Below are 26,450 nucleotides of genomic sequence, written 5' to 3' on the forward strand. Positions count from 1 at the left end.
TCTCTGGAGATCCATCCAGGATCTTGAGTGTATCAACAGTCTGATCCTATTGCTGAGCGGTATTCCATGGTATGAATAGATCACTATTATTTAACCATTCACCTTGCAAAAAACATCTGGGTCATATGAGGTTTAGGCTATTACAAATAAAGCTTCTATAGACATTTTTCTACAGAATTTTGTGTGAAAACAACTTTTCACCTTTCTTGGAAAAATGCCCAGTACAATTGCTGGGTCTTAAGTTAGTTATATGTTTAGGTGTTTTCCCCTTTTAGTTTTAGTTGACAAGTAATACTTGTACACACTTATGGAGTATAGAGTGATATTTCAGTGCATAATTACAATGTGTAATGATCAAATCAGGGTAATTAGGATATCCATCACCTCAAACATTTACCATCTGTTTGTGCTGGGAACATTCAGAATCCTCTGTTCTGGCTTTCTTGACATATACGATAAATTACTGTTAACTAATCTTCACTCTACAGTGCCAGAGAACACTAGAACTTATTCCTTCTATTTATCTGTAGTTTTGTATCTCTTAACCAACCTCTCCTTATCTTCTTCTCCTCCCTACCCTTCCCACCTAGCCTCTAATTACCACAATTCTACTCTACTTCTATGAGCTACTTCTTTGAGCTTCCACATGAGTGACAACATGCACTATTCATCTTACTGTGGCTGACTTATTTCGCTGAATGTATCCAGGCTCATCCATGTCTAGGCTTGCCATTATGCTCTTTCTTTTCCCCACTGTTTTATTTTTTGAGTGGTTTTGCTAGGGATGACAACAAGCATCTTTAACATATCATGATTTACTTACCATTTAAATTGGGTTATTTCTAGTAAATCATACATTTCCATGGTTTACTCAATTTTTGTGCTATTGTCATGTATGTTTAATTTCTGTCATAAACTAAAAAATATAATGGTATCACCTTTGCCTTAATGTCTTTTAAAGATTTTCAGAGAAGAAAAACGCACAGTGATTAATATCCACATATTTACCATTTCCAGCGCATTTCAGTATTTCTTGTATATCTGAGTTACCATCTGGCATCATTTCTCACCAGCTGATAGAACTTCTTGTCCATCTTGAAGTATAAATCTGTTACCAACAAATTATCTTAGATTTTGTTGATCTGAAAAATGTATTTTTGGCCTCCATTTAAAAAAGATAATTTCATTAAATATATAATTGTTGATTTTTCTTCTTCAGCACTTTGAATTATCATTCCAGTGTCTCTTAATTTCCACTATTTATGTTGAGAAGTCAAATGTTATCATTTTTTTCTCTTATTTTCAAGATTTTCTCTTAATCTTTGATTTTACCATTTTGACTATAATGTGCCTTGCTTTGGTTTTCTTTGGGCGTACCCAGTTGGATTTGTTGAGCTCAGCAGATCTCTAAGTTAGTAGTTTTATCAAACGTGAGAAATTTTTGGCCAACATTTCTTCAATATTTTTTCTGTCGTGTTCTTTTTTTCCTTACATCTAATACTAAAATTTTGCATGTGTTGAACTACTTAATGTTACATAGGTCTGTGATGTTGGTTATTTTTCAATCTTTTTGGTTCCTGTTCTTTTGATTAACTATTCTCTCTTGATCTATCTTCAAATTCACTGAATTTTCTGTTCAAATGTCGTTTGCATCTCAAAATTGTTGTTGAGTACATTTAAGTAATGTTCATTTCATTTATTATACTTTTCATCTCTAGAATTTCCATGGGGGCTGGAGTGTTTCTATTTCTCTGCTAAGATTCCATCTCTCTTCACTCATGGATACCATGTTTTCTTTTAATCCATTGAATGTATTTTTCTTAAGCCTTTAAATGTATTTGTAATAGTGGCTTTGCAGTCTTTGGCTGCTAAATCCAACATCTGGACCTACTTGAATTGATTTCTATTACCTTATTTTTTTCAGAGTATTGGTCATACTCTCTCATTTTAGTTTGCATCTCTGAAACTTTTTTGCACATTGTAAATGATATTTTGAAGTGACTGTAGAACCTGTTTCATTCTTCTGATTGCTAATGTGCTGTTCTAGGAGACAATTAATATGCCTGAATTTCCTGTCATGTGCAGCAGCTAGTATCTCTGCTTAGGAGCCTAAACAAAGGCCTCAAAAGATCAATTACACATCTTAGAATTTTAGGATTTTTAGGGATTGAAAAATCAGAAATTAAAAAATTTTAATTAGGAATGTTTTTCTTATTATGTCATGTTGGGTTTTGTCACTTTTCTTTTAAGTCTTACAAATCCATTATAATTCAGCTATATAGTACAGAATGGCAATATCTCACTTTGTTGTAAATGCAAATCCATATTTCAGATATCTAATAAAAATTTTCATAAATATTTCAAAAATTATGAAAAAAGTTAAGTGGAAGATGTCAAATTAAATTGAAAAATCAGGATATTAAAATATACTATAATGTTTGGAATTAAATTCTACTTCATTGATAGTATAGTTTTATTTCTCTAGATGAAATAATTTAAGATACCAGGATAATATTTTAATAAATTTAAAATAAAAATTCTTAAAGAATCAGAACTACTGTAATAAACTGAAACATTTGTTGCTTAAAAATATACCATATTGGATAGCATAGGGTTAATACTCACTTAGTTCTCACAACACACCATGCCTCTTCTAAAACATAATAATTCACATGTAACTCTGACAATTTATCTCTTACTTCTTTGGCAGATTTTCGACTATATGTAGAATAAACTATTTTTGTCCGGGCCCTTTAAATTTAAACAATAGTTTAAAAGATTTTAAAATGAATGATAATAGAATAGACTAAAAAAATCTTACTAGCAAATTGAAATCTCAGTACTCACTGGATGGAACACTTATATACATGACTCAAAACAGCATCAGCTATTTTGAGGATGGCAGTTTCCACATTCCTACTTATATTTTGAATGTAATAAAACTTATAGCAATTTAATTTTGCATATACTGCTCATTATTGTATAAAATAGTCTAAAGTTGTACTGGGTAGCAGACAGCAGCTTAGGATATAAAATTTTCTTCTCATAATTCACAAAGTTTTCAGAGAATATATTCTGACAGAGACTGAATGTAGTGAAAACCTATCTTTAAATGCTTAATTTCATCTGAAGAAGCTCTGACAAACACATGAATTGAAATTGAGTGTATCAAATAGAACACTTAGACAATGGGCATCCAGGGTGTCAGAACAGGTAGGAAAAGCACCTTGACAGAATCTTGAGAAATGGGAATCATCACCAAAATATGGTACAATAGGTGATTTGACCATAGTGGAAGTTCTTACAATATCCTGGCAGACTATCACTTATCCATTGGATGTTGCTTAGAATTTCAGGCATATGGGATGCTCAGTCACCACAGTGGTTTCCATGCCAGTTCACCGCAGTAGAATAGAGAGAGCGTCAGGTACATTTCTAAGGTGTCTGACTCCAAGCCCTGGCTCCTAGACAGCAGACCTAAAACTTTTAAATAATTTAAATATTTGCCTCTAACAATAGGCCAAAAAGCCACTTTTAAAAATGATTACCCTGACAACTACTAGAATTACCAAAAGAATTTTTTAAACCAGCCATTTAAGGAAAGCAAAACTTTTAGACATCAATGGAAATTAAGAGTTCTCATAATCGGCTAGCAAAAATACTCTAAATTTTCATGAAAGCACGTAATATATAATAGCAACTTTCAAGTACTTTTTCTACCTGTCACAAAAGGCTAGTCATTGGCCACCAGTAAGATCCAGAAATCATTTCCTAAATCAGAGTAGGGCTTATGGTGTAGAGCAGGGGTTGGCAAACTATGGCTGTGAGTAAAATCCATCCTACCTCCTCTTCCAACTACCTAGTAGTTTTACTGGAATACACACACACATCATAAATATGTGACATGTTTGTCACTTTGGGAAAAACTGGCTTTTGCATTTTTCAGTTTTCAGAGGTCAGCTTGCTCCAGAGGCAACGGGTACCTATTGTCATTTCTGGATGGTCATTGTCATTTTTTTTGAACTTCCAGCACGAAAATGAGGATGAGTTTGTGTGTGTGTGTGTGTGTGTGTGTGTAAATATTTTCCCAATTCCTAAGAATTGGGAGTCACCAAATGATTCTTGATGAAATACTCATCAGTTGCCAACCTCAAGTCTGCATCTTCGTAATGTGGATGATTCACAATGGGATGAAGTGTAGACAACTTGACACTTGCCATTGTAGGCATGGCACCTGCGAAGACGGCATCTGAAAAAAAAAAAGGCTATATTCTTCAATGAAATGTTTTAAAGAAAATCAGAAGTTAAACTTACCTCTAATATGTGAACCCAGATTAAGAAGGATGATGCCTATTTACATGACCATGGATCTCATTCCTTTTATTGACTCAATACTTACTCATTGTCTACTATAATAATAGCTGACTTTTGTTCAAACGCTATCTTGGTGCTAGAAATTGTGCTTCATATTTTAACAAGAATTAAATAACTTAATTTGCACAATTCTAAGAGGTGGGTCCTCTGTTCTTTGTAGAATCTACAAACTGAGCATGTGTGGGGTCTGGGTTGCGCACTCATTAGAATCTAATGCCTGATGATCTGATGTGGAACAATTTCATCCAGAAACCACCCTCCATCCCCCAGTTCTGTGGAAAAAATTGGTCTTCCACGAAACCGGTCCCTGGTGCCAAAAAGGCTGGGGACTGCTGTTGTAGACGATGAAGACACAGAGCCAACTTAAGTGACTTGCCCAAGACTGCACAGCCAGGAAGTTGCAGAGCCTGCCCTCTTAGCTGCTTCACTAAAGCTTCCTGCCGTGCTAGAGCACCATGCGAACAGCAGGACTACAGACACACATGAAACAAAAAATATAAAATGTCATATCTGTTCCAATAATGTGAAATGCCAGGAACTGAGAGACTGCTATGAAGGGCAAGTCTCATGGGACATTTTTTCAATTTTGTGACTTGTGAACTGTGGTTCTGTGGATGTGCCATAAAAAAAGAAAAGCGTTGTTTTCTTCCATCAGATCATCTTTAATTGAGTTCTCAGAGTTACCATTTGACTTGACACCATTTATACATGCCATGAAATCATTTCATTACTTTCTGGTAGTACTTTTTGGAGTAATGACATGTATAAATTTGGTCATAACTAGAGATACATCAAAATCTGCTATCTGGCTTCCATTTCCTCTCTCAAAACACCAGAAGACCAAATGCTTACTTCTTGGTACTTTTGTATAAAAAACAATTATATAATTGTGAAGGTTATTATCATTTTTAATCAGCACAATAAAATCAGTAATAAAGACAAGACATATTTTTCAGATCTACTGTAAAAAACTGTATATTGGAGAGGAGGTGGAGCATGATAACCAAACAGAAGCTTCCACTGTTCATTCTCCCCTCAGGAACACCAAATTTGATAAGGATCTACACAAAAAGCACCTTCATAAGAACCAAAAATCAGCTTAGGTACCAGCGTGGCCGCAGTGGGGAGGAGCACCAAGAAGGTTCTTGTGGTCCCTGATTCCAGGCCTTAGCTCTTGGATGGCATTTCTCGACCTGCCCTGGGCTGGAAGAGAGCCCATTGCCCCGAAGGGCGAGTCCCAGGCCTGGCAGCACTCAGCACAAGCTGACTGAAGGGTCCTTGGGCCTTAAGTGAATATTGGTGGTAGCCAGGCAGTACCTCCCAATGGGCCTGTGGTAGTGGTGGAAATGGAGAGAGATCCCTCTGCCTGGGGAAAGGGGAAGGAAGGGTGGGAAGGACTTTGGTGGTTTCAGCACCAGCTCAGCTGCAGTAGAATAGAGCATCAGGTAGATTTCTAAGGCATCTGAGTCCAGGCCCTGGCTCCTGGACAGCAGCATCTCTGGACCTGACTATGACCTGGGGGATCTTGCCACCCTGAAAGGAAGGTCACCAAAGCAAAGTCTGGTTTGCTTTGCCACCTGCCGACTGTAGAGCCCTACACCTTGAGCAAACATAGGTGGTAGCCAGGCAGTAGTTACAATGAGCCTTGGGCAAGACCCAATGCTGTGCTAGCTGCAAGTCTGACCCAACACATTCCCAGTTGTGGTGGCCACAGAGGTGTTTATATCACCCCACTCCTAGCTCCAGGCAGCTTAGCACATAGAGAGAAAGAGAGAGAGAGAGAGACTCCATATGGGAGACAGTAAGGGAAGAGAACAAGAGCTTCTGCCTGCTAATCCTGAGAATTCTGGATTTTATCCAAGACCACCAACGTAGTACCTCTAAGAGTCTGTAATAGCTTCAGTGTTACTGGGCATGGGGTGCCTCCTAGTGCAGATACAGCTGCAGCGACCAGAAACTTAGATCACAACACCAAAGTCCCTTTGAATACTTGGAAAGCCTTTCCAAGAAGGATGGGTACAAACAAGCCCGGACTGCAAAAACTACAATAAATACCTAATTCTTCAATGCCCAGACACTAACAAACATCCACAAGCATCAAGACCATCCAGGAAAACATGACCTCACCAAACAAACTAAATAAGGCACTAGGGGGCCAATCCCGGCGAGACAGAGATATGTGGCCTTTCAGACAGAATTCAAAATAGCTGTGCTGAGGAAACTCAAATTCAAGATAACACAGAGAAGGAATTAGTAATCTTACCAGATAAAGTTAACAGATTGAAATAATTAAAAAGAAGCAGAAATTCTGGAGCTGAAAAATGCAACTGACATACTGAAGAATGCATCAGTCTCTTAATAGCAGAACTGATCAAGCAGAAGAAAGAATTAGTGAGCTTGAAGACAGGCTGCTTGAAAATACACAGTCAGAGGAAATAAAAGAATAGAAAAGAATGAAGCATACTTTCAAGATCTAGAAGTAGCCTTTAAAGGGAAAAATCTAAGAGTTACTGGCCTTAAAGAGGAGGTAGAGAGAGAGATAGCAGTAGGAAGTTTATTCAAAAGTATAACAGAGAACTTCTCAAAGCTAGAGAAAATATCAATATTCACACACAAGAAGGTTATAGACCACCAAGCAGATTTAACCCAAAGACTAACTCACTTAATATCAAATTCCCAAAGGTGAAGGATAAAGAAAGGATCCTAAAAGCAGCAAGAGAAAAGAAACAAGTAACATACAACGGAGCTCTAATACATCTGGCAGCAGACTTTTCAGTGGAAACCTTACAGGCCAGGAGAGCATGTCATGACATATTTAAAGTGAAGGAAAAAACCTTTTACCCAAGAGTAGTGCATCCAGAGAAAATGTCCCTCAAACCTAAAGGAGAAGACTTTCCCAGTCAAACAAAAGCTGTGAAATTTCATTAACACCAGACCTGTCCTGTAAGAAATGCTAAAGGAAGTTCTTCAATCTGAAAGAAAAGGACATTAATGAGGAAGAAATAATTGGAAGGCACAAAACTCACTCGTAATAGTAAGTACGCAGAGAAACACAGAATATTATAGCAGTGTAATTATGGTATATAAACTACTTATACGATAAGCAGAAAGACAAAAAGATGAACCAATAAAAAATAACAACAACTTTTCAAGAGACAGTGCAATAAGATATAAATAGAAACAACAAAAAGGTAAAAAGTGGGGAGATGAAGTTAAAGTTTAGAATTTTTATTAGCTTTCCTTTGGCTTGTTTGTTTATGCAATCAGTGTTGTCATCAGTTTAAAATAATGGGTTAATAAGATATTATTTGCAAGTCTCATGGTAACCTCAAGTTTAAAAACATACAGTGGATATACAAAAAATAAAAAGCAATAAATTAAAACACACCACCAGAGAAAAATCACCTTCAATGAAAGAAAAAGAGGAAGGAAAAGAAGACCACAAAACATTGAGAAAACAAATAATGAAATGGCAGGGGTAATCCTTATCAGTAATAACACTGAGTGTAAATGGACTGAACTCTCCAATCAAAAGACAAAGAGTGGGTGAATAAGCAAACAAAACCCTAAGAATCTGTAACCTATAAGAAACACACTTTACTTTTAAAGGCACATATAGACTGAAAACAGAGTGATGGAAAATTATATTCCATGCCGATGAAAACCACAAATGAGCAGGAATAGCCATACTTATATCAGACACAATAGATTACAAGATAAAAGCTATAAAAAGAGATAAAGGTCATTATATAATGATAAAGGGGTTAATTCAGCAAGAGTACATAACAATTGTAAATATATATACACCCAATACTGGAGCACGCAGATATATAAAGCAAATATTATCAGAGCAAAAGAGAGAGACAGATCCCAATACAATAATAGCCTGGACTTCAACACCCCACCTTCAGCAGTGGACAGATCATCTAGACAGAAAATCAACAAAGAAACAATGAGCTTAATCTGCACTATAGAGCAAAAGGACCTAATAGATACTTACAGAACATTTCATCCAGTATCTACAGAATACACATCCTTCTCCTCAGCACATGGATCATTCCTCAAGGATAGACCACAAAACAAGGATAGGCCACAAAACAAGTCTTAAAACATTTTTTTAAAAATTGAAACAATATAATGTGTCTTCTCCGACCACAATGGAAAAAAAAAAAAAAAAAACCCCGAAAAAGTAGAAATCAGTAGCAAAAGGAATTTTGGAAACTCTACAAACATAGAAATTAAAGAATATGCTCCTGAATGACCAATGAATAAAGAAATTAAGAAGGAAACTGAAAATGTTCTTGAAACAAATGACAATGAAAACACAACATATCAAAACCTATGAGATACAGTGAAAGCAGTATTAAGAGGGAAGTCTTATAGCTATAAGTGCCTACATCAAAAAAGAAGAAAAACCTCAAATTAACAACCCAATGATGCATCTTAAAAAACTAGAAAAGGGCAAACAAAACCCAAAGTTAGTAGGAGAAATGAAATAATAAAGATCAGAGCAGAAATAAATGAAATTTCAATAAAGAAAACAATATAAAAGATCAACTGGTTTTCTGAAAAGATAAAATTAACAAACCTTTAGCCAGACGAAGAAAAAAAAGAGAGAAGGCCCAAATAAATAAAATCAGAGATTAGAAAAAAAGAGACATTACAACCAATATCTCAGGAATTAAAGGATCATTAGAGACTACCATGAGCAACTGTATGCCAATAAATTGGAAAACCTAGAAATTGATAAATCTCTAGATACTAAAACCTACCAAGATTGAACTATATAGAAATCCAAAACCTGAACAGACCAATCACAAGTAATGAGATCAAATCTCTAATGAAAAGTCTCTCAGCAAAGAAAAGCCCAGGACCTGATGGCTTCACTGCTGAATTTTATCAAACATTTAAAGAAGACCTAATATCAACCCTACTCTAACGATTCTCGGAAATAGAGGAGGAGGGAATACTTCCAAACCCGTTATATGAGACCAATATCACTTTAATACCAAAACCATACAAAGACCCATCAAAAAAAGAAAACTATGGGCCAATATCTCTGATTAATGTTAATGCAAAAGTCCTCAACAAAATACTAGCAAACTGAATTCAGTAACACATTGAAAAGATTATTCATCATGACCAAATAGAATTTATCTCAGGGACACAAAAATGGTTCAACACAGCAAATCAATGTGATACATAATATCAACAAAATCAAGGGGAAAAATCATATGATCATCTCATCTCCATAGATGCAGAAAAATCATTTGATAAAATTCAACATCCCTTCATGATAAAAACCTTAAAAAAAAACTGGGTATAGAAGGAACATTAATCAACATAATAGAAGCCATATACAACAGACCCACAGCTAGTATCATACTGAGAGAGGAAACATCAAAAGCCTTTCTTCTAAGATCTGGGACGTGACAATTTCACAAGGGTGTGAAAATTTTTACCACATTATTCAACATAGTACTGTAAATCCTCACTAGAGCAATCAGACAAGAGAAAGAAATAATAAAGCATCCAAATTTGAAAGGAAGAGGTCAAGTTATCATTGTTTGCAGATAATATGATCTTATATTTAGAAAAACCTAAAGTCTCCACCAAAAAAAAAAAAAGAAACTATTAGAACTGATAAATTCAGTAATGTTGTAGGATACAAAATCGTACAAAAATCATTAAAATTTCTATATGCCAACTGAGAACAATCTGAAAAAAGAAAATTTAAAAAGTAATTGCATTTACAGTAGCCACACATAAAATTAAATATGTAGAAATTAACCAAAGAAATAAAAGATCTCTAGAATGAAAGCTATACAAAACTGGAGAAAGAAATTTAAGACGACACAAAAAATGGAAAGCTATTCCATGTTCAAGCATTGGAAGAATCAGTATTGTTAAAATGTCCATAGTATTCAAAGCAATCTACAGATTCAATGCAATCCCCATCAAACTACTAATGATATTCCTCACAGAAATAGAAAACACAATCCTTATTTATATGAAAACACAAAAGACCTAGAATAGCTAAAGCTACCCTGAGCAAGAACAACAAAACTGAAGGAATCACAATACCTGACTTCAAATTATACTACAGAAGTATAGTAACCAAAACATCACGGTACTGCCATAAAAACAGACACACAGACCAGTGGAACAGAATGGAGAACCCAGAAAGAAATCCATACATCTACAGTAAACTCATTTTTTACAGCAGTCCCAAAAACATACACTGGGGAAAGGGCAATCTCTTCAATAAATGGTGCTGGGAAAACTGGATATCCATATGCGGAAGAATGAATGTACACCCCTATCTCATGCCATATACAAAAATCAAATCCAAATGGATTAAAGACTTAAATCGAAGACCTCAAACTCTGAAATTACTACAAGAAAACTTTGGGGAAACTCTCCAGGACTTTGGATTGGGCAAAGATTTCTTGAGTAAATACCCGCGAAGCACAGGCAACCAAAGCAAAAATGAACAAATGGGATCACATCAAGTGTAAAAGCTTCTGCACAGCAAAGGAAACAATCAGCAAAGTGAAGAGACAACCCAAAGAATGGGCGAAAATATTTGCAAACTACCAATCTGACAAGGAATTAACAACCAGAATATACAAGGAACTCAAACAACTCTGTAGGGAAAAAAAAAAATCTAAAAGTCTACTTAAAAATGGGCAAAAGATCTGAATAGACATTTCTCAAAAGAAAACATACAAGTCACAAACAGCTACACGAGAAGGTGCTCAACATCACTGATGATCAGAGAAATGCAAATCAAAAACTACAGTGAAATAGCATCTCACTCCAGTTAAAATGGCTATTACTCAAAAGACAGGCAATAACAAATGGCTGTTATCCAAAAGACAGGAAAAGATGTGGAGAAAAGGGAACTCTCGTACACTTTTGGTGAAAATGTAAATTAGTACAACCACTATGTAGAAGAGTTTGGAGGTTCCTCAAAAAACTAAAAGTAGAGTTACCAAATGATCCAGCAATTCTACTCTTAGATATATACCCCAAAGAAAGGAAATAAATGTTTAGAAGAGGTATCTGCGCTCCCGTGTTTATTGCAGCACTTCTCACAATAGCCTAGATTTGGAAGCAACCTAAGTGTCCATCAATAGGTGAATGGATAAAGAAAATGTGGTACACTGACACAACGCAGTGCTATTCAGCCATAAAAAAGAATGAGATCCTGTCATAAAAAAAGAATGAGATCCTATCCATAACATGGATGGAACTGGAGGTCATTACATTAATTGAAATAAGCCAGGTACAGAAAGACAAACTTTGCATGTTCTTACTTATTTCTGGGAGCCAAAAATTAAGAGTTGAACTCATGGAGATCAAGAATAGAATGATGGTTATCAGAGGCTGGGAAGGATAGTGAGGGGGTGGAGGGGAACTGAGGATGGTTAATGTGCACAAACAAAATAGAATGGATAAGATGTAGTGTTTGGTAACACAGAAGGGTGACTATAGTCAACAAAATTTTACTGTACATTTAAAAATAACTGAGAGAGTATTACTGAATTGTTTGTAACACAAAGGATCAAGGCTTCAGGTGATGGATACTCCATTTACCCTGATGTGATTATTACACATTGTATGCCTGTATCAAAATATCCCATCTACCCCATAAATATACAAATCTGCTATGTACCCACATAAATTAAAAACTTTGACAACCCTGAGTGTTTCCTTTCCAATATAACTAAGCATTCTAAATGCAACTTTGAATGAAAATTTCTTTATATGCCTCAAATTTGAAAATATGTAAGCCAATCAAAGAACGTGTATTTATTATTGGAGACTCAATAATTAATGATGACAAGCTGTTAAGCTAGAGAAGTGGTTCTCAAGCAGGCATGATTTTGCTCCCTAGGGAGCACTGTCAACTCTGGAGACATTTTTGGATGTCATGCTATGGGGAGGAGGGAGGAGATGCTGTTGGCATCTTGTAGATACAGGCCAAGGATTTCTTGTAATACACAGGACAGCCTCAATGTCAACAGTGCTAAGGTTGGGAAATGCTGGGCAAGAAGAATTGAAAGCCTTGGGCCAGGGTCTTCCAAAAAAAGACTAGGCACACCTGTCCAGCAAGAGCTGGACCCACTGAGCTGTCCTCTATGGCAGACAGAGAGGAAGAAATACCCTCCCCCTCCACCTTCTGTCTTTTTGGCTGTGAACTAAATGACCGTAACAAGGAAAAATAAGGTATTTTCCTATCACTGTATGGAAGTTTCCATTTAGCCTACTACACAGATTAGAAAAAGGTATTCCCCTGACTTGACAGAGCCCCGTTTGTACATGGCTTGCTGAGTGGACCACAAGCTGGATTTAAGCTTTCACTTACCCTCTCAACTGGTCACCTTTGTGCAGTGCACAAACTATACAGCCTTGCATGGCGGTGCTCAGTAGAAGCACTAGTCCCACTAATACTACAAAACTTCATACAGCTTTTAATATGTGGTAACCATGAGATAACTCATAATAAGAGTAATTAAAAGGAGAATAAGACAGATTGAAAAGAAGATCAGAGAAGAGGCATCTAAAAGTGAGATGGGGGTTTGTGGCATTTATCTTAGAATGATAAGTTGCCAAATGTAGGCTCTCTGTCAGGAACCCAATACAAACACTGGAACAAAGAAAGACACAAGAAAAGATTAAAAGGGCAGATATCTTTAAAAGCTTGGGAAAAATAGCTATAACTGGGGAGGGGCAAGAGAGAGTAAAGAAAGAGAATGATTACCTTGAGTTCCTATGTGGAAAAAGTCAGTTGGGGATTACTTTTAAAATTCGAATTAAACTGGCTTGGCAGTTTAACGAGGCGCTGTCACCTACACCCTTTGAAAGCTATAGACCAAATATCTTAGTTAAAGCTTATAAAGATTTACCTTAATGATGGTTAATTAGTAAAAAAAAAAAGTGGCTATCAAATAAGAAATAAGAGGAAACAAGCTCAAGAGTCATAAGAAAATTTAAATAAACTGTAGTGAAGAACTTGTGCCAGAGAAAGTTTCAAAATATCAAAAATAACCTTAGATTTACAAATTTAGTTGCAGAAAATGTTATAGAATATACTTGATTCTCTGGAAAGATATTTAAAAATATGTATCTGCTTGAGGTAGTTCTGAATAAAGACAGGAAGAAAAGGAGCTAAGCTAAAAAGAAAATTTTGCAGTATTTAAAAGTAGGATGTATACTATCTCTATGAGATGATTTTGTGAAGAAAATAGAATATCCAAGATTTTAACTCTTCTGCCAATGACCTGTTTACAGAATTAGAGGAGATGGCACTGACTGGAGTGACAGAAGCGGTGCCAGTTCTCCCCACCATCAAGAGTATCTTCTGCTATGCCTGACACAAGGTGTGAAATTTCATTTTTAAAGATTTACTGCTTTGATTTGTCACTGTTATGGTTAAAATGCTGTAGTGCTCTCTGAGAGTTAAAGGACATAACTTGTGAAAAGTCATTAATTTCCTGGTACTAATTTAAATTTGATAATTATCAGGAGGGGCTTAAAGGGGGCCAAAATTACCTTTTGGAAGGGTTTAATTGATATTACAATAGTCTGCTCAAAGTCTGTGAGAGTATGAATGCCTATTTGTAAATCTGTCATACACACATATATCAGAAATGACAATTATACAGTATACAAAAATGTGTTTGTGAGTATGCGCACAACTATGCATTAACCAAATACCTACACACCTGGTGTGGTATTGTATTTGATCCACTGTAAAAGTTCTTCCTGAGGCAAATTATTAAATTCTCCTATTATGTTCCATTGATTATGGAGGTTTGCATAACCTTGTATTGACATCACTGTTAGAATGCCAAAGATAACATTCTCAAAACGAACTCTGCGAAAAAGCCAGCCAAAGAGCTGAAACGACAGAAACCATTTATTTATAGTTCTTATATAAGAGTACTGTAGGGTCAACAATAAATTCTCACCTTGTTACTCAAACCCATGTGGATTACCCTTTGATATCAGCACATACGTATACAGAATTACCATCTCCGGTTGTTTCTAAAGCAACGAATATGTTGGCATTACAGGGCCCAGGTGAAAACGGAACTTTCTCTCCCCTGGGAAGAATTAAGGAAGGAATGCCTGATCCTTCTAGTACTAATTTACTACCAAGGATTAAAATAAACAAATCACAACTGTGAAACATCTTAGAACTAAATCCTTTCATCGTTGGCTGCCTTTTGTGGACATCGTTAGTAGACAGGGAAGCCCTATTAGCTTGACATATATAGATTCTTCTCAGGAAAACAGGCATTATGGTATTTTAAGGCTATACACTCATAATCAAAACTAAGTAAGGTGTTTGTAGAAGTACCTGAGGCCCAATATTCTAGCTAATTTATCTAGTTCTTTTGTATGTTAGATACAGTGATAGAACCCCAGAATTTCTTACAGATTCTTTGAGCCAAACAGGACCATACTAGAGCAATTACTCTGCATCTGCTCTGGTATTGGATGAGCACTTCAGGGTACTTTTTTTTTTTTTTTTTTAGACGGAGTCTCACTCTGTCTCCCAGGCTGGAGTGTAGTGGTGCGACCTCAGCTCACTTCCACCTCTGCTTCCTGGGTTCAAGCAATTTTCCTGCCTCAGCGTCCTGAGTAGCTGGGATTACAGGCACACACCACCATGCCCGGCTAATTTTTGTATTTTAGTAGAGACAGGGTTTCACCATGTTGGCCAGGCTGGTCTTGAACTCCTGACCTCAAGTGATCTGCCCACCTCGGCCTTCCAAAGTGCTGGGATTTCAGCTGTGAGCCACTGTGCCTGGCCACCAGGAAACTCTTTTTTTTTTTTTTTTTTTGAAACAGAGTCTCACTCTGTCACCCAGGTTAGAGTGTTGTGGTGCAATCTTGGCTGACTGCAGCCTCTGCCTCCCAGGTAAGCGATTCTCCTGCCTCAGCCTCCCAAGTAGCTAGAATTACAGGCACTTGCCACCATGCCTAGCTAATTTTTGTATTTTTAGTAGAGATGGGGTTTTACCATGTTGGCCAGGAAGGTCTCGAACTCCTAGCCTCAAGTGATCCACCCATCTAGGCCTCCCAAAGTGCTGGGATTACAGGTATGAGTCACTGCGCCAGGCACTCTTACACAAACCTGAACTCCAAAAGGTTATGTTCATGGAGAGGATATTAACAGAGGGGAAATATTTGCCTAATCGCTTGTTATAGAACTATCAATTAAAATCTAGAAATACTTTTCAAAGCCACTTGAAATTGCTTTTCTTGCTTATAGTGAATCATGAAGTAATATTTTAAATCATTTAAGTTAGTTAAGTTAAAAACACTTAGTGTGTTTATATTTTGAATTAGTTGGCAAAGCCGCAGTAATTATAAGTGTAGCTGCTATAGCTGAGGTCACACCCCTGCACTCCAGCCTGGAAGACAGAGTGACACTCTGTCTCAAAAAAAAAAAAAAAAAAAAAAAAGTACCCTGAAGCACTCAGTCTGAAACTTTTGAGTACCAATATGATGTTCAAAGGTTATCCTTGTATTGTTATAAAAGAATGAATCCCTTACCCGCCGAGAGCATATCAAGGAAGCCATCACACACATGTGTGGCGTCAAGAACAGCTTTAGCCTCATAATTAAAATGGCAAGGGCAGTAAACGCTAACAACTGCAACGTGTGAAAAGCCAGCTATAAAAACACAAATAAGACAAAATCACATTTTTGCTTTTCATATTTTTAAATTAATTAAGTATATTAAAACTATATTATTCATTAAGACAAGGATCTTCTAACTTAGTAATGAGCCTATTAGTATTCATTCATTCAACAACAATTTATCGAATGCCTACTATGTTCCAGGTCCTCTTCTGGGTGCTTCAGATACAACAGTGAGCAATTTCTGCCCTTGTATTGTATTTAAGTACATTTAGTAACGAAAGACAGACAATACATAGACATAGCAAATCCATTACATAGTCTACTGTAAGGCAATAAGTGGCAGCCGGCAAGAAAATGGAGCAGGCAGAGGAGCCAGGAGAGCAGGAGGTGGTGCGAGGGAGGCGGAGGACCGACCAACACAGTGGGCCTCACTAAAGTGACAAAGTTGGCCAATGATCCAAAAATTCAAAATCTACAATGCTCTGGAAATCTGAAACTTTGAGTACCAATGTTCAAAGGTTATAAAGTAAAACAATGCTCATTGAAGCATTTTAGATTTTGGATTTTCAGATTAGGGATCTCAACTGGTAACTACAGTGTAAATATTCCAAAATTCAATAAAATCTGAAGTCTGAAATGCCTCTAGTCCTAAGCACTTTGGATAAAGGATACTCAACATGTGTCATAAACTATCCCTATTAAGTTCAAATTCAGTTACCCACTCCTGTCAATTTGACCTTTACCTCAACACCCACTTAAAGTTCTATCAAATAGGAAATATTTCCAGCCCACACTGATCTTTTCCTTTTTATGCCACAAAATAATTTTACACCATATAAAATGTTGTCGTATTTGTCTCCTTTGTAAAATTACACATATTGAAGGGCAGCAACATTACTTTAGTATCTTTTGTATCCTTCAACATTTCTGAGCTTGTTGCTGACTGACCAGCAAATCTACGTGGTGGCAGATGGCCACCAGTCACAGGGCGAGGGGTGCCTGCCCTAATGGACTGTAGCTGATTAGCTCTGCAGGCTAGAAACCAAATGCTTGTTATTGTAAAATGAATGCAATTTAATTTAATTCTGTACTATAGTCACAAATCAGCCTTCTAGCTTTTAAATCCTTATTACTATTCAAAAGTAAGAGCAGATGAAAGAGTGAGGAGGATCAGCAGAAATGTATCACCAATGCTGACAACTCACGACTGATGGTGCGTCAGCAGCAGGTTATACCTTTGTCAATTATCCTCAAACTAGAATGTAATACACAAGTCTACTAGAGATTAAAATGAAAGCTTTACCTCACCGTGTTCAAGGAGCTGTTTTCTAGAATAAAACAAAAATATTATCTATTTTCTGAATGTCTCTTATACTATGAATACATAAAAATAAGCTTCATTTGTTTGATCTTTGATTTTAAAAATCTATCTTCTAAACTACTTAGGAACATACATAAAAATAAAAATATCAGATAATACTACAAAAATTACAACAATTTAAAAGTCATAATTTAGTTATTTGGTTAAGACAAAATAGATTTTACAGATCCCTGGAGATTGTACCTCTCATGAATAAATGAATAGGATGACCTTCTATTCAACCTATATATACAGTGTATACAATACTTTAGATGACCACTGTTAAACTTTTGAGTTGTTTTCATTTTTCACAATTACAAATAGCATGGACACTCATGCATAAAACTTTGTAAGCATCTCTGAATATTTCCTTAGCATAAATTTCCAGAAGAAAAATTATTGGGTAAAGCATAAATATTTTTAGTTTCAGAAAAGTTATCCCTTTACAAAACATTTATAGTGCACCTACTGTATTCTAGGCACTGTGCAATGCAATGAATACCACAGTCCCTGCTTATCCTCCGATCCTCACATTCCAGTTTCAGTTACCTGTGGTCAACTGCAGTCCAAAAATATTAAATGAAAAGTTCCAGAAAGTAAACAATTCCTAAGTTTTAAATTGTGCACCATACTGAATAGTGAAATCTCAAGTCACCTTGCTTCATCCTACCTGGGATGTGACTCACCCCTTTGTCCAGCATATCCATGCTGTATACGTCACCGGCCTGTTAGTCACGTAGTTACCATTTCAGTTATCAGATGGACTCTGGTGGTATCTCAGTGCTTGTTTTCAAGTAACCCTTTTCTGACTTAATAATGGCCCCAAAGTGCAAGAGCAGTGATGCTGGCAGTTGAGATATGCCAAAGAGAAGCTGTAAAGTGCTTTCTTTAAGAAAAAAAGGTGAAAGTTCTCAAAAGAAAAAGCATCATATGCTGAGGTTGCTAAGATCTACAGTAAGAACAAATCTATCCATGAAATTGTGAAGAAGGAAAAATTAATGCTGGTTTTGCTGTTGCACCTAAAACTGCAAAAGTTATGGCCACAGTCCATGATAAGTACTTAGTTAAGATGGGAAAGGCATGAAATCTGTGGGTGGAAGACGTGAACAGAAATGTGTTCCGATGATGGTAATCAGGTGTGTTACTCTCTGCAGTCTCAAGACTGGGGGTCTTGGGATGCATCGCCCTGCAGATAAGGGCAACTGCTGTGCAGCATGAACAGTATGGACACAACACTTACCTTCATGGAGTTTATTTTAGAGTAAGACAAGAGGTAGGAGACTGCCTATTTTATTCTTCTCTTGAAAAGACTGGGTATTTTACTTTTATGCAAGGCTTTATAGCCTGCAGCTGCATTCTAATATGGATTTTGGGGGTGAAGAGAGAAATAAGTATGGAAAGTAAGTTCAGGGGTACGAGACCCATAGGTTTTTTAAAAGAGAAGTCAGGGGGAAGGTCTCTTAAGGTAGTAGTGGAGCCCAAATTATTCTATCTCCCTTGTAGCTCCTACCCTTTGTATGCAGTAGGTTTTTTTTTTTAATAGAAGACAGGGAAGGTCTCTTAAGGTAATAGTGGAGACCAAATTATTCTATTTCCCTTGTAGCTCCTTCCCTGTGTATGCAGTTAATGGAGTGGGGTTTCCCCACTTGTCCCGAAATCTAGGCACAACAGATTTCTTCTAGGCAAAACTCAGCCTGGTAGGTGAATAATTATTATAATCACCAAGAACCCTGAAATTAACTACTGATACTTTATTTAAATCAAGTAGGTAATTAAAAATGTGAATATACAATCAAATCCCAAGACACAAATAGCATGAAAAGGAAACACCAAAATAAATGAGTAAAAAACTTGACCTCTCATGAAACAGCTAATGCAAATGAAAACTCCAGTTGTTATTTTCACAGAAGTTTAAGAGGATAATGCATCCATATAATTAAAATAAGCTCCAGTGAAAAGGAGTTTTCAGAAATTCTAAGAAAAATATATTTGCCTAATTTAAAGCCTCAAAAGAAGGTTGAAGAGCAACATGTACACAGCTGAAGTTGACAGTATTAAAGACTCAGTGATGACATTCTCTGAGAACACAGAAAGAAAAGAAATAGATAGTATGATAAAAGCAGTAACAGAAATTCAAAAAAGAGAGGCTAAAGTGAAAGAATAAGAGAACAACGCACACGCATCACCCCTCCAAACGTTATAGATTTCCAGAGAGAAAAACTATATAGGAATTTTCATCCGTAATGCTCAATGTTAGAACACAAAGAAGCAATGTCAACAAAATGTTGAATGAAACCCACAAATATCTATTAACTAATCTATCCATCAGATATGAGGGCAAAATAAAGCCATTTTTCAGGTGAGAAAGCACCCAGAAAGCATGCCAATTCTACATGTCAAGGAAAAATAAATCAGTAAAATTTGAAGTCAAGTCCAAAGATTGCTGGTGTCTTTAATGTAAATGCTTAGAGACTTCTTAGCAGCTAAGACAACAATCTAGAAGCAAATTTCAGCATAACCTGGAAGGAAAGGGTGTGTAGGCAGGGACAAGTAAAAATATTCTGACAGGTCAGTGCTGAAGCAAGCAGGTCTCTAAGTACAGAGCCTGAGTATGAATTCTGCCTCTATTACTCACTAGCTGTGTGCCTTTTGGAAAATTACTTACCTTCTTACCAGTTTCCTCATCTGTAAATAATGGGAATAACTGACTCCCTTCTCACAAGGTAGTTGTGAGGATTTACTGAGTTAACTGGTAAGAAGTTTAAAATACTATCAGACACACAGGAAATAATAACTGTTAGCTACTATTTATTGTTGGTGGTAACAGGTTTTAGATGCTGATGAATTCTTAATATCAAGATGAATATATTTGCTAATAATTTAAGAAAAACCACCAGGAAATATAGAAATGGGATATAGCTAACAATTCAGTAAGTATCAAGAAAATAATTTTTGAAAAGCACGATGAATAGAAAACACAAAATCAGATGGCAGGAAGAAGTACAAACAGCAGTTATCACAGTTAACATGAAAATGGGTTAAATTCACCAACTAGAAAATGAGTATTAGAGAAATTTGAATAGAAAAAATCTAACAATGAGAAATATACCTACACCAAAATGTCATAAAAATGTTAAAAAAAAAAAGCATAAATACGGGTAAACCAGGCAAATCTATAAAAAAGAAAGCAGATGTGGCAATATTAATTTTCTACAAAGAAAAATTTACAGCAAAAACCACCAAGTAAAGCAAAGAATATCCTTTATAATAATCAAAAGTACAATCCTATAATAATCATGCAATGAACAACAGCACTATCTATATAAAGCAAACACTATTAAAATTACAAGACAATTTTGAAAAATTCATTTTTAATGTTGTATGTGAAGATAGCATTCTAAGAAAACAGATAAAGTAGAAAAATAAGTTGGTGTACTAGACCATTTAGAATAGCACATTAACAACACAATATAACATGCAACTTTGAATTTCCCCCAAATTAGAAATGAACATTTAAAACATCCTCATAGAGCATTTACTAAAACTGAACATCCATATCAATAAATAGCAAGTTAATTTTAAAGGCAAAATATACAACAGAAGAAACTAGTTAGACATTTTTTAAAATTATTATTATTTTGGAGACGGCGTCTCACTCCATTGCCAGGCTGGAGCGCAGTGGCGATCTTGGCTCACTGCAACCTCCGACTGCTGGGTTCCAGTGATTCTCCTGCCTCAGCCTCTCAAGTAGCTGGGACTACAGGTGCATGCACCACACCCGGCTAATTTTTGTATTTTTAGTAGAGACAACATTTCACTGTGTTGGCCAGGATGGTCTCAATCTCCTGACCTCATGATCTGCCCACCTTGGCCTCCCAAAGTGCTGGGATTACAGGCATGAGCCACTGCACCTGGCCTAAAACTAGTTAGACATTTTAAGACATTCTTCTAATTGATTTTGGATTAAACGACCAAAACTCAAATCACAGACTACACAGAAATCAACATTAATGGTAATGCTACACACATCATGGGATACAGTGTGAATTTTCTTCAGAGAAAAAGTTATAACTTTAAATGTATTTACTAGGACACAATCATGATTGATAATAAATGATGTGAACTTTAAACACAGAAAAACAACAAAAGTGAGCCAAAAGAAAAACTAAGGACATAAAAATATAAGCAGAGATTAATAAAATGGAGAACAACCTTCATAAATATAATAAATAAAACCAAAAGCTGGTTTTATGAAAAATCCAAAACAGAATTACCTTGTTATGGACTACTGCAGCTGGCGACTTTCAGTTGAAGCCAATGTTCATTTACCACTTTGAAAATCCTGAGGCCTTTTTTCAGAATTATGCTGAATCTACTCTGCCTCTACTCTACAAATGGAACAAGCCCGGATGACAGCACATCTGTCATAGCATGATTTACTGAATATTTTAAACCCACTCTTGAGACCCACTTCCCAGAAAAAAAGATTCCTTTCAAAGTATTATTGCTCATTGACAATGCGGCTGGTCACCCAAGAGTTCTGACAGAGATGGACAAGGAGATTAAGGTTGCAGGAAAGCAGTCTGGATCAACGAGTCATTTCAACTTTCAAGTCTTATTATTTAAGAAATATATTTCATAAGGCTATAGCTGTCATAGATAGTGATTCCTCTGATGGATTTGGGTAAATTTTAAACCTCTGGAAAGGATTCACCATTCTAGATGCCATTAAGGATATTTGTGATTCATGGATGGAGGTCAAAATACTAACATCAATAAGAGATGGGAAGTAGTTGATTCCAACTTATTTGCTACTTTATATGTTATTTTCTTAGAATGCTTTCTTCTCATATAACATTAAAAATGATTCCAACCCTCATGGGTGACTCTGAGGGGTCCAAGACTTCAGCAGAGGAAGTCACTGCAGATGTGGTGGAAACAACAAGAGAACTAGAATTAAAAGTGGAGCCTGAAGACATGACTGAATTGCTGCAATCTCATGATAAAACTTGAATGGATGAAGAGTTGCTTCTTATAGATAAGCAAAGAGAGTGGTTTCTTGAGATGGAATCTGCTCCTGGTGAACATGCTGTGAACATTGTTGAAATGAAAACAAAGGATTCAGAATATGACATAAACTTGGTTGATAAAGCATGGCAGGGTTTGAGAGGACTGACTCCAATTTTGAAAGTAGTTCTACTGTGGGTAAAATGCTATCAAACAGCATTGTATGCTACCAAGAAATTTTTCACGAAAGGAAGAGTCAATCAATGTGGCAAACTTCATTGTTGTCTTATTTTAAGAAATTGCCACAGCCACCTGATCAGTCAGAAGCTATCACCATTGAAGCAAGACCTTCTACCAGCAGAAAGATTACAACTCTAATGTACATGTCAGGATAGACATTATCCAAAAAACAAAAGATAATTAGTGTTAGCAAGAATGTAGAGAAATTGAAATCCTTGCACAGGTGGAATTGCAAATGGTGCACCTGCTATGGAATACGGGATGGAGGTTCATCAAAAAAACTTTAAAAAATTAGAAGTAGAACTACCATAAAATCCAGTAATCCGACTTCTAAGTATTTATCCAAAAGAGTTGAAATCAAAATCTCAATGAGATATTAACACTCTCATGTTCACTGCAGTGCTATTCATAGTAATCAAGTTGTGGAAACCAACTAAATGTCCATCAACAGATGAATAATGAAAACGCAGCATACACAAACAATGGAATATTGTTCAGCCTAAAAAAAAAAAAAGGAAATTCTTCCATGTAAGACAGCATGGATGAACCTGAAGGGCATTATGCTAACTGAAATAAGCCAATCCCACAAGATATATAATGCACAATTCCACTTATATGAGGTATCTAAAATAGACAATGTCATAGAGCAAAAGAGTGGAATGGTGTCACCAGGAGCTGGAATGAGGGGAAATAGGGAGTTACTAATCAACAGGCTTAAAGTTTCAGTTAAGCCAGATGAGTAAGTTCCAGAGATCGACTATAGAATGTTATACTTAGAGTCCACAATACTGTATTATACAGCTAAAAAATTGTTAAGAGGGTAGATCACATGTTAAGCATTCTTACCACAATTTTAAAAACAAGTGTAGTTATTAATAAGGAGAAAAAATATATAATAATCCCCCAAATATTTTTAAAGCCATTTTTTAAACATTTAACCTTCATTTTTTACTGCTTTATTGAGTTACAATTCACACATTATACACTTTCAACATCTGTTTTTAATTTTTAAAATTATCCTGGTTTATATAAACCAAAAGAAAACTTTCCTATTTATTTATTTATTTTGAAATTGAGTCTCACTCTGTTGCCCAGGTTGGAGTGCAGTGGCGCCATCTCGGCTCACTGCAACCTCTGCCTCCTGGGTTCACGCCATTCTCCTGCCTCAGCCTCCTGAGTAGCTGGGACTACAGGTGCCCACCACCACGCCTGGCTAATTTTTTGTATTTTTAGTAGAGATGGGGTTTCACCATGTTAGCCAGGATGGCCTCAATATCCTGACCTCGTGATCTGCCCACCTCGGCCTCCCAAAATGCTGGGATCACAGGTGTGAGCCACCGTGCCTGGCCAAGGAAACTTACTTAATGAAATAAAGGCTATCTATTATATACTAACAGTAAATGAAACAGTGAGACAATAAAGGCATTCTTCACTTTAGAGTCAGAAGCAAAATAAGAGCAAGCCCATTATCACTGCAATTCAAAGTTGTTCTGGAAGTTCTAGCTTCCAGAACACAAGACAAGAAAATAGAGAAGTATAAATATTAAAAAATTATTACTATTTGTAGATTATATGATAACCTGTCTAGAAAATCCACGGCATCAATGGAAAAACTATTAGAACCAGAAAGAAAGTTTGGTAATGTGGCTAGATACAAATGTGTTGCCAAAAAAAGAAAAAAAATAAAAAAATAAAGCAGCTTTCCTATAAACTAAGAGATCAATATAAGAGGCAATCTAAAACAGACTCAAATACAATGAGAATTGATAAGTGATAAAAACTGACATTTGGAAAAAAGATTTATGCAATACTGTGTTGGGACAATATCTCATTAGAGGGGGGAAAGGTAGACTCTTCTATGTCGCTATACCACAAAATTAATGCAGGAATAATTAATCACCTATATGTAAATAGCAAATTATGAAAGAATATATGAAAAAATATGTTAATGTTTTTGGTGTAGGGAACTGTTTCTAAGCAGCATATGAACCCAGAAAAAAGCAGAGACCATAAATGAACTATAAGTTCACATCTTGGAAGAAACTATGTAATACACATAAAAGACAAAATGTTATGTCTATGGAAAAAGCAAAAACATAACACATGGCCGGGCACGGTGGCTCATGCCTGCAATCCCAGCACTTCGGGAGGCCGAGGTGGCCAGATCACTTGAGGTCAGGAGTTCGAGACCAGCCTGGCCAATATGGCAAAGCCCTGTCTCTACTAAAAGTACAAAAATTAGCTGGGTGTGGTGACGGGCACCTGTTATCCCAGCTACTCCAGAGGCTGGAGCAGGAGAATCGCTTGAACCCAGGAGGCAGATGTTGCAGTGTGCCAAGATTGTGCCACTGCATACACAGCAGTGAGACAGAAAGAAAAGAAAGAAAAGCCCACAAAACAACTTTTAGAGGTCAAAAAGAAACAGTAAATAAACACATGAAAAGCTGCAAAACTCCACTGACAAAGAATTTATACAATAAAATGAACTGTTTTTAACCTATCAGAAAAAATTAAAAGCTTTCTAACGATGTTGGTGGAGGTGCAGGGAAATGGACACTCTCATCATTATTATTTCTCAGTATTTATCAAATCCTAAAATATGCAAGCCTCATAATCAGCAGTCCAAATTCAAATATTTTATACTATAGAAATACTTAGAATAAGTATACCAAGATACAGGAACCAGGATGTTCAATCCTCAAAACATTGGTTTTTTTATGACAAAAGTTATATATATTCTAAACTTCCATTGATATGGGAAAGGCTAACCACATGGCAGTTACGCATGATGGTCAACAATAAAATCCTAAGACCATTATAAAGTATAATGAAGATCAAGGCAGAGGCCCAAGACACACTATTAAATACAAGTAACAAGCTGCAGATAAGAAGAATACTACAATTCTATTTTTTAAAAATACTGTGTTTCTATATGTGTTTTCTAAAATAAAACATACAAAGCTACTTACAGTCAGCACCTGGAGGAGCAGATCTAAAAGAAGGGAGTATTCCCTCTCTTTTTGATACACTGGTTTTTCAGAATGTATTACTACTAGCCCCTGCTATTATTATTTTTGCGATTTAACCCAGAACCCTCTGCCCATACACAACAGGCCTGTCACTTTCAAATATGTAATCAGTACATAAGACTTCCATATTCTGAGTAATTATCTTCCATCCACTGGCCTCTGCGAGCTGTCGCTTCCACATTACACCCTCTGCAATACATGAAGACAGTTGCCACATACCCTTCAATCTTCTATTATCCAGTTAAATATCCCAAGTCCCTTCATGCACTCCTTATGGGAATAGTGTCCAGGGTTTGCCATTCATTCTTTTTTAGAATGCCAAGACACATTTCCCTGGGCTCCATCTGTCCAGAACAATATAGAATGGGTCTATCATCCCCTTTATTTTGGAAACAATTTCAACAGATGCACCTAACAGCTTAATTAGCTCTTCTGACAACCATACACAGCTGTTTATTAAAAATACAAGCATGGAGGATGGGGTTCAGGGAAATTCTCTCTACTCTCTTCACAATTTTTCTATAAATCTAAAACGATTCTATAAAGTAGAAGTCACAAAATAAAATCAAATATTCTATTTACAAATATAAAATGTAACTTGAAAACTACTATTAGGTACTATGCTCACTACATGGGTACAATATACCCATGTAACAAGCCTGTACATGTGCCCCCAGAATCTAAAATAAAAGTTGAACATTAAAAAACATGTCATTTGAGATATTTCCCTCAGAAGGAAATTTTCTTCACAATTTACTTCTTGAGTCCTGTAGCAATTT

At 36.2% G+C, this 26,450-nt stretch overlaps 1 protein-coding gene across 3 annotated transcripts in view; it reads right to left on the bottom strand.

Annotated features, from left to right (window-relative positions):
* Window positions 1-1,358: 1,358 nt before the first annotated feature.
* The window catches only part of LOC101015792 (probable C-mannosyltransferase DPY19L2), a 93,345-nt gene continuing 68,253 nt past the window's right edge, over window positions 1,359-26,450 (bottom strand). For 2 of the 3 annotated variants that reach the window (XM_031665353.1, XM_031665352.1), the window contains exons 6-10: window positions 17,339-17,363; window positions 15,946-16,065; window positions 14,106-14,280; window positions 4,150-4,249; window positions 1,367-2,751 (exon numbers count right to left, since the gene is read on the bottom strand). In XM_031665353.1, coding sequence (XP_031521213.1) covers window positions 2,622-2,751; window positions 4,150-4,249; window positions 14,106-14,280; window positions 15,946-16,065; window positions 17,339-17,363 — 550 coding nt within the window. In that variant the 3' untranslated portion in view covers window positions 1,367-2,621. Of the gene's footprint in view, window positions 2,752-4,149; window positions 4,250-14,105; window positions 14,281-15,945; window positions 16,066-17,338; window positions 17,364-18,081; window positions 18,279-26,450 lie in introns of those variants that run through there. The other variant, XM_031665354.1, reaches the window with a different exon arrangement.

The sequence above is a fragment of the Papio anubis genome, chromosome 4, assembly GCF_008728515.1.
Source record: "Papio anubis isolate 15944 chromosome 4, Panubis1.0, whole genome shotgun sequence".
Classification (NCBI taxonomy): Eukaryota; Metazoa; Chordata; class Mammalia; order Primates; family Cercopithecidae; genus Papio; species Papio anubis.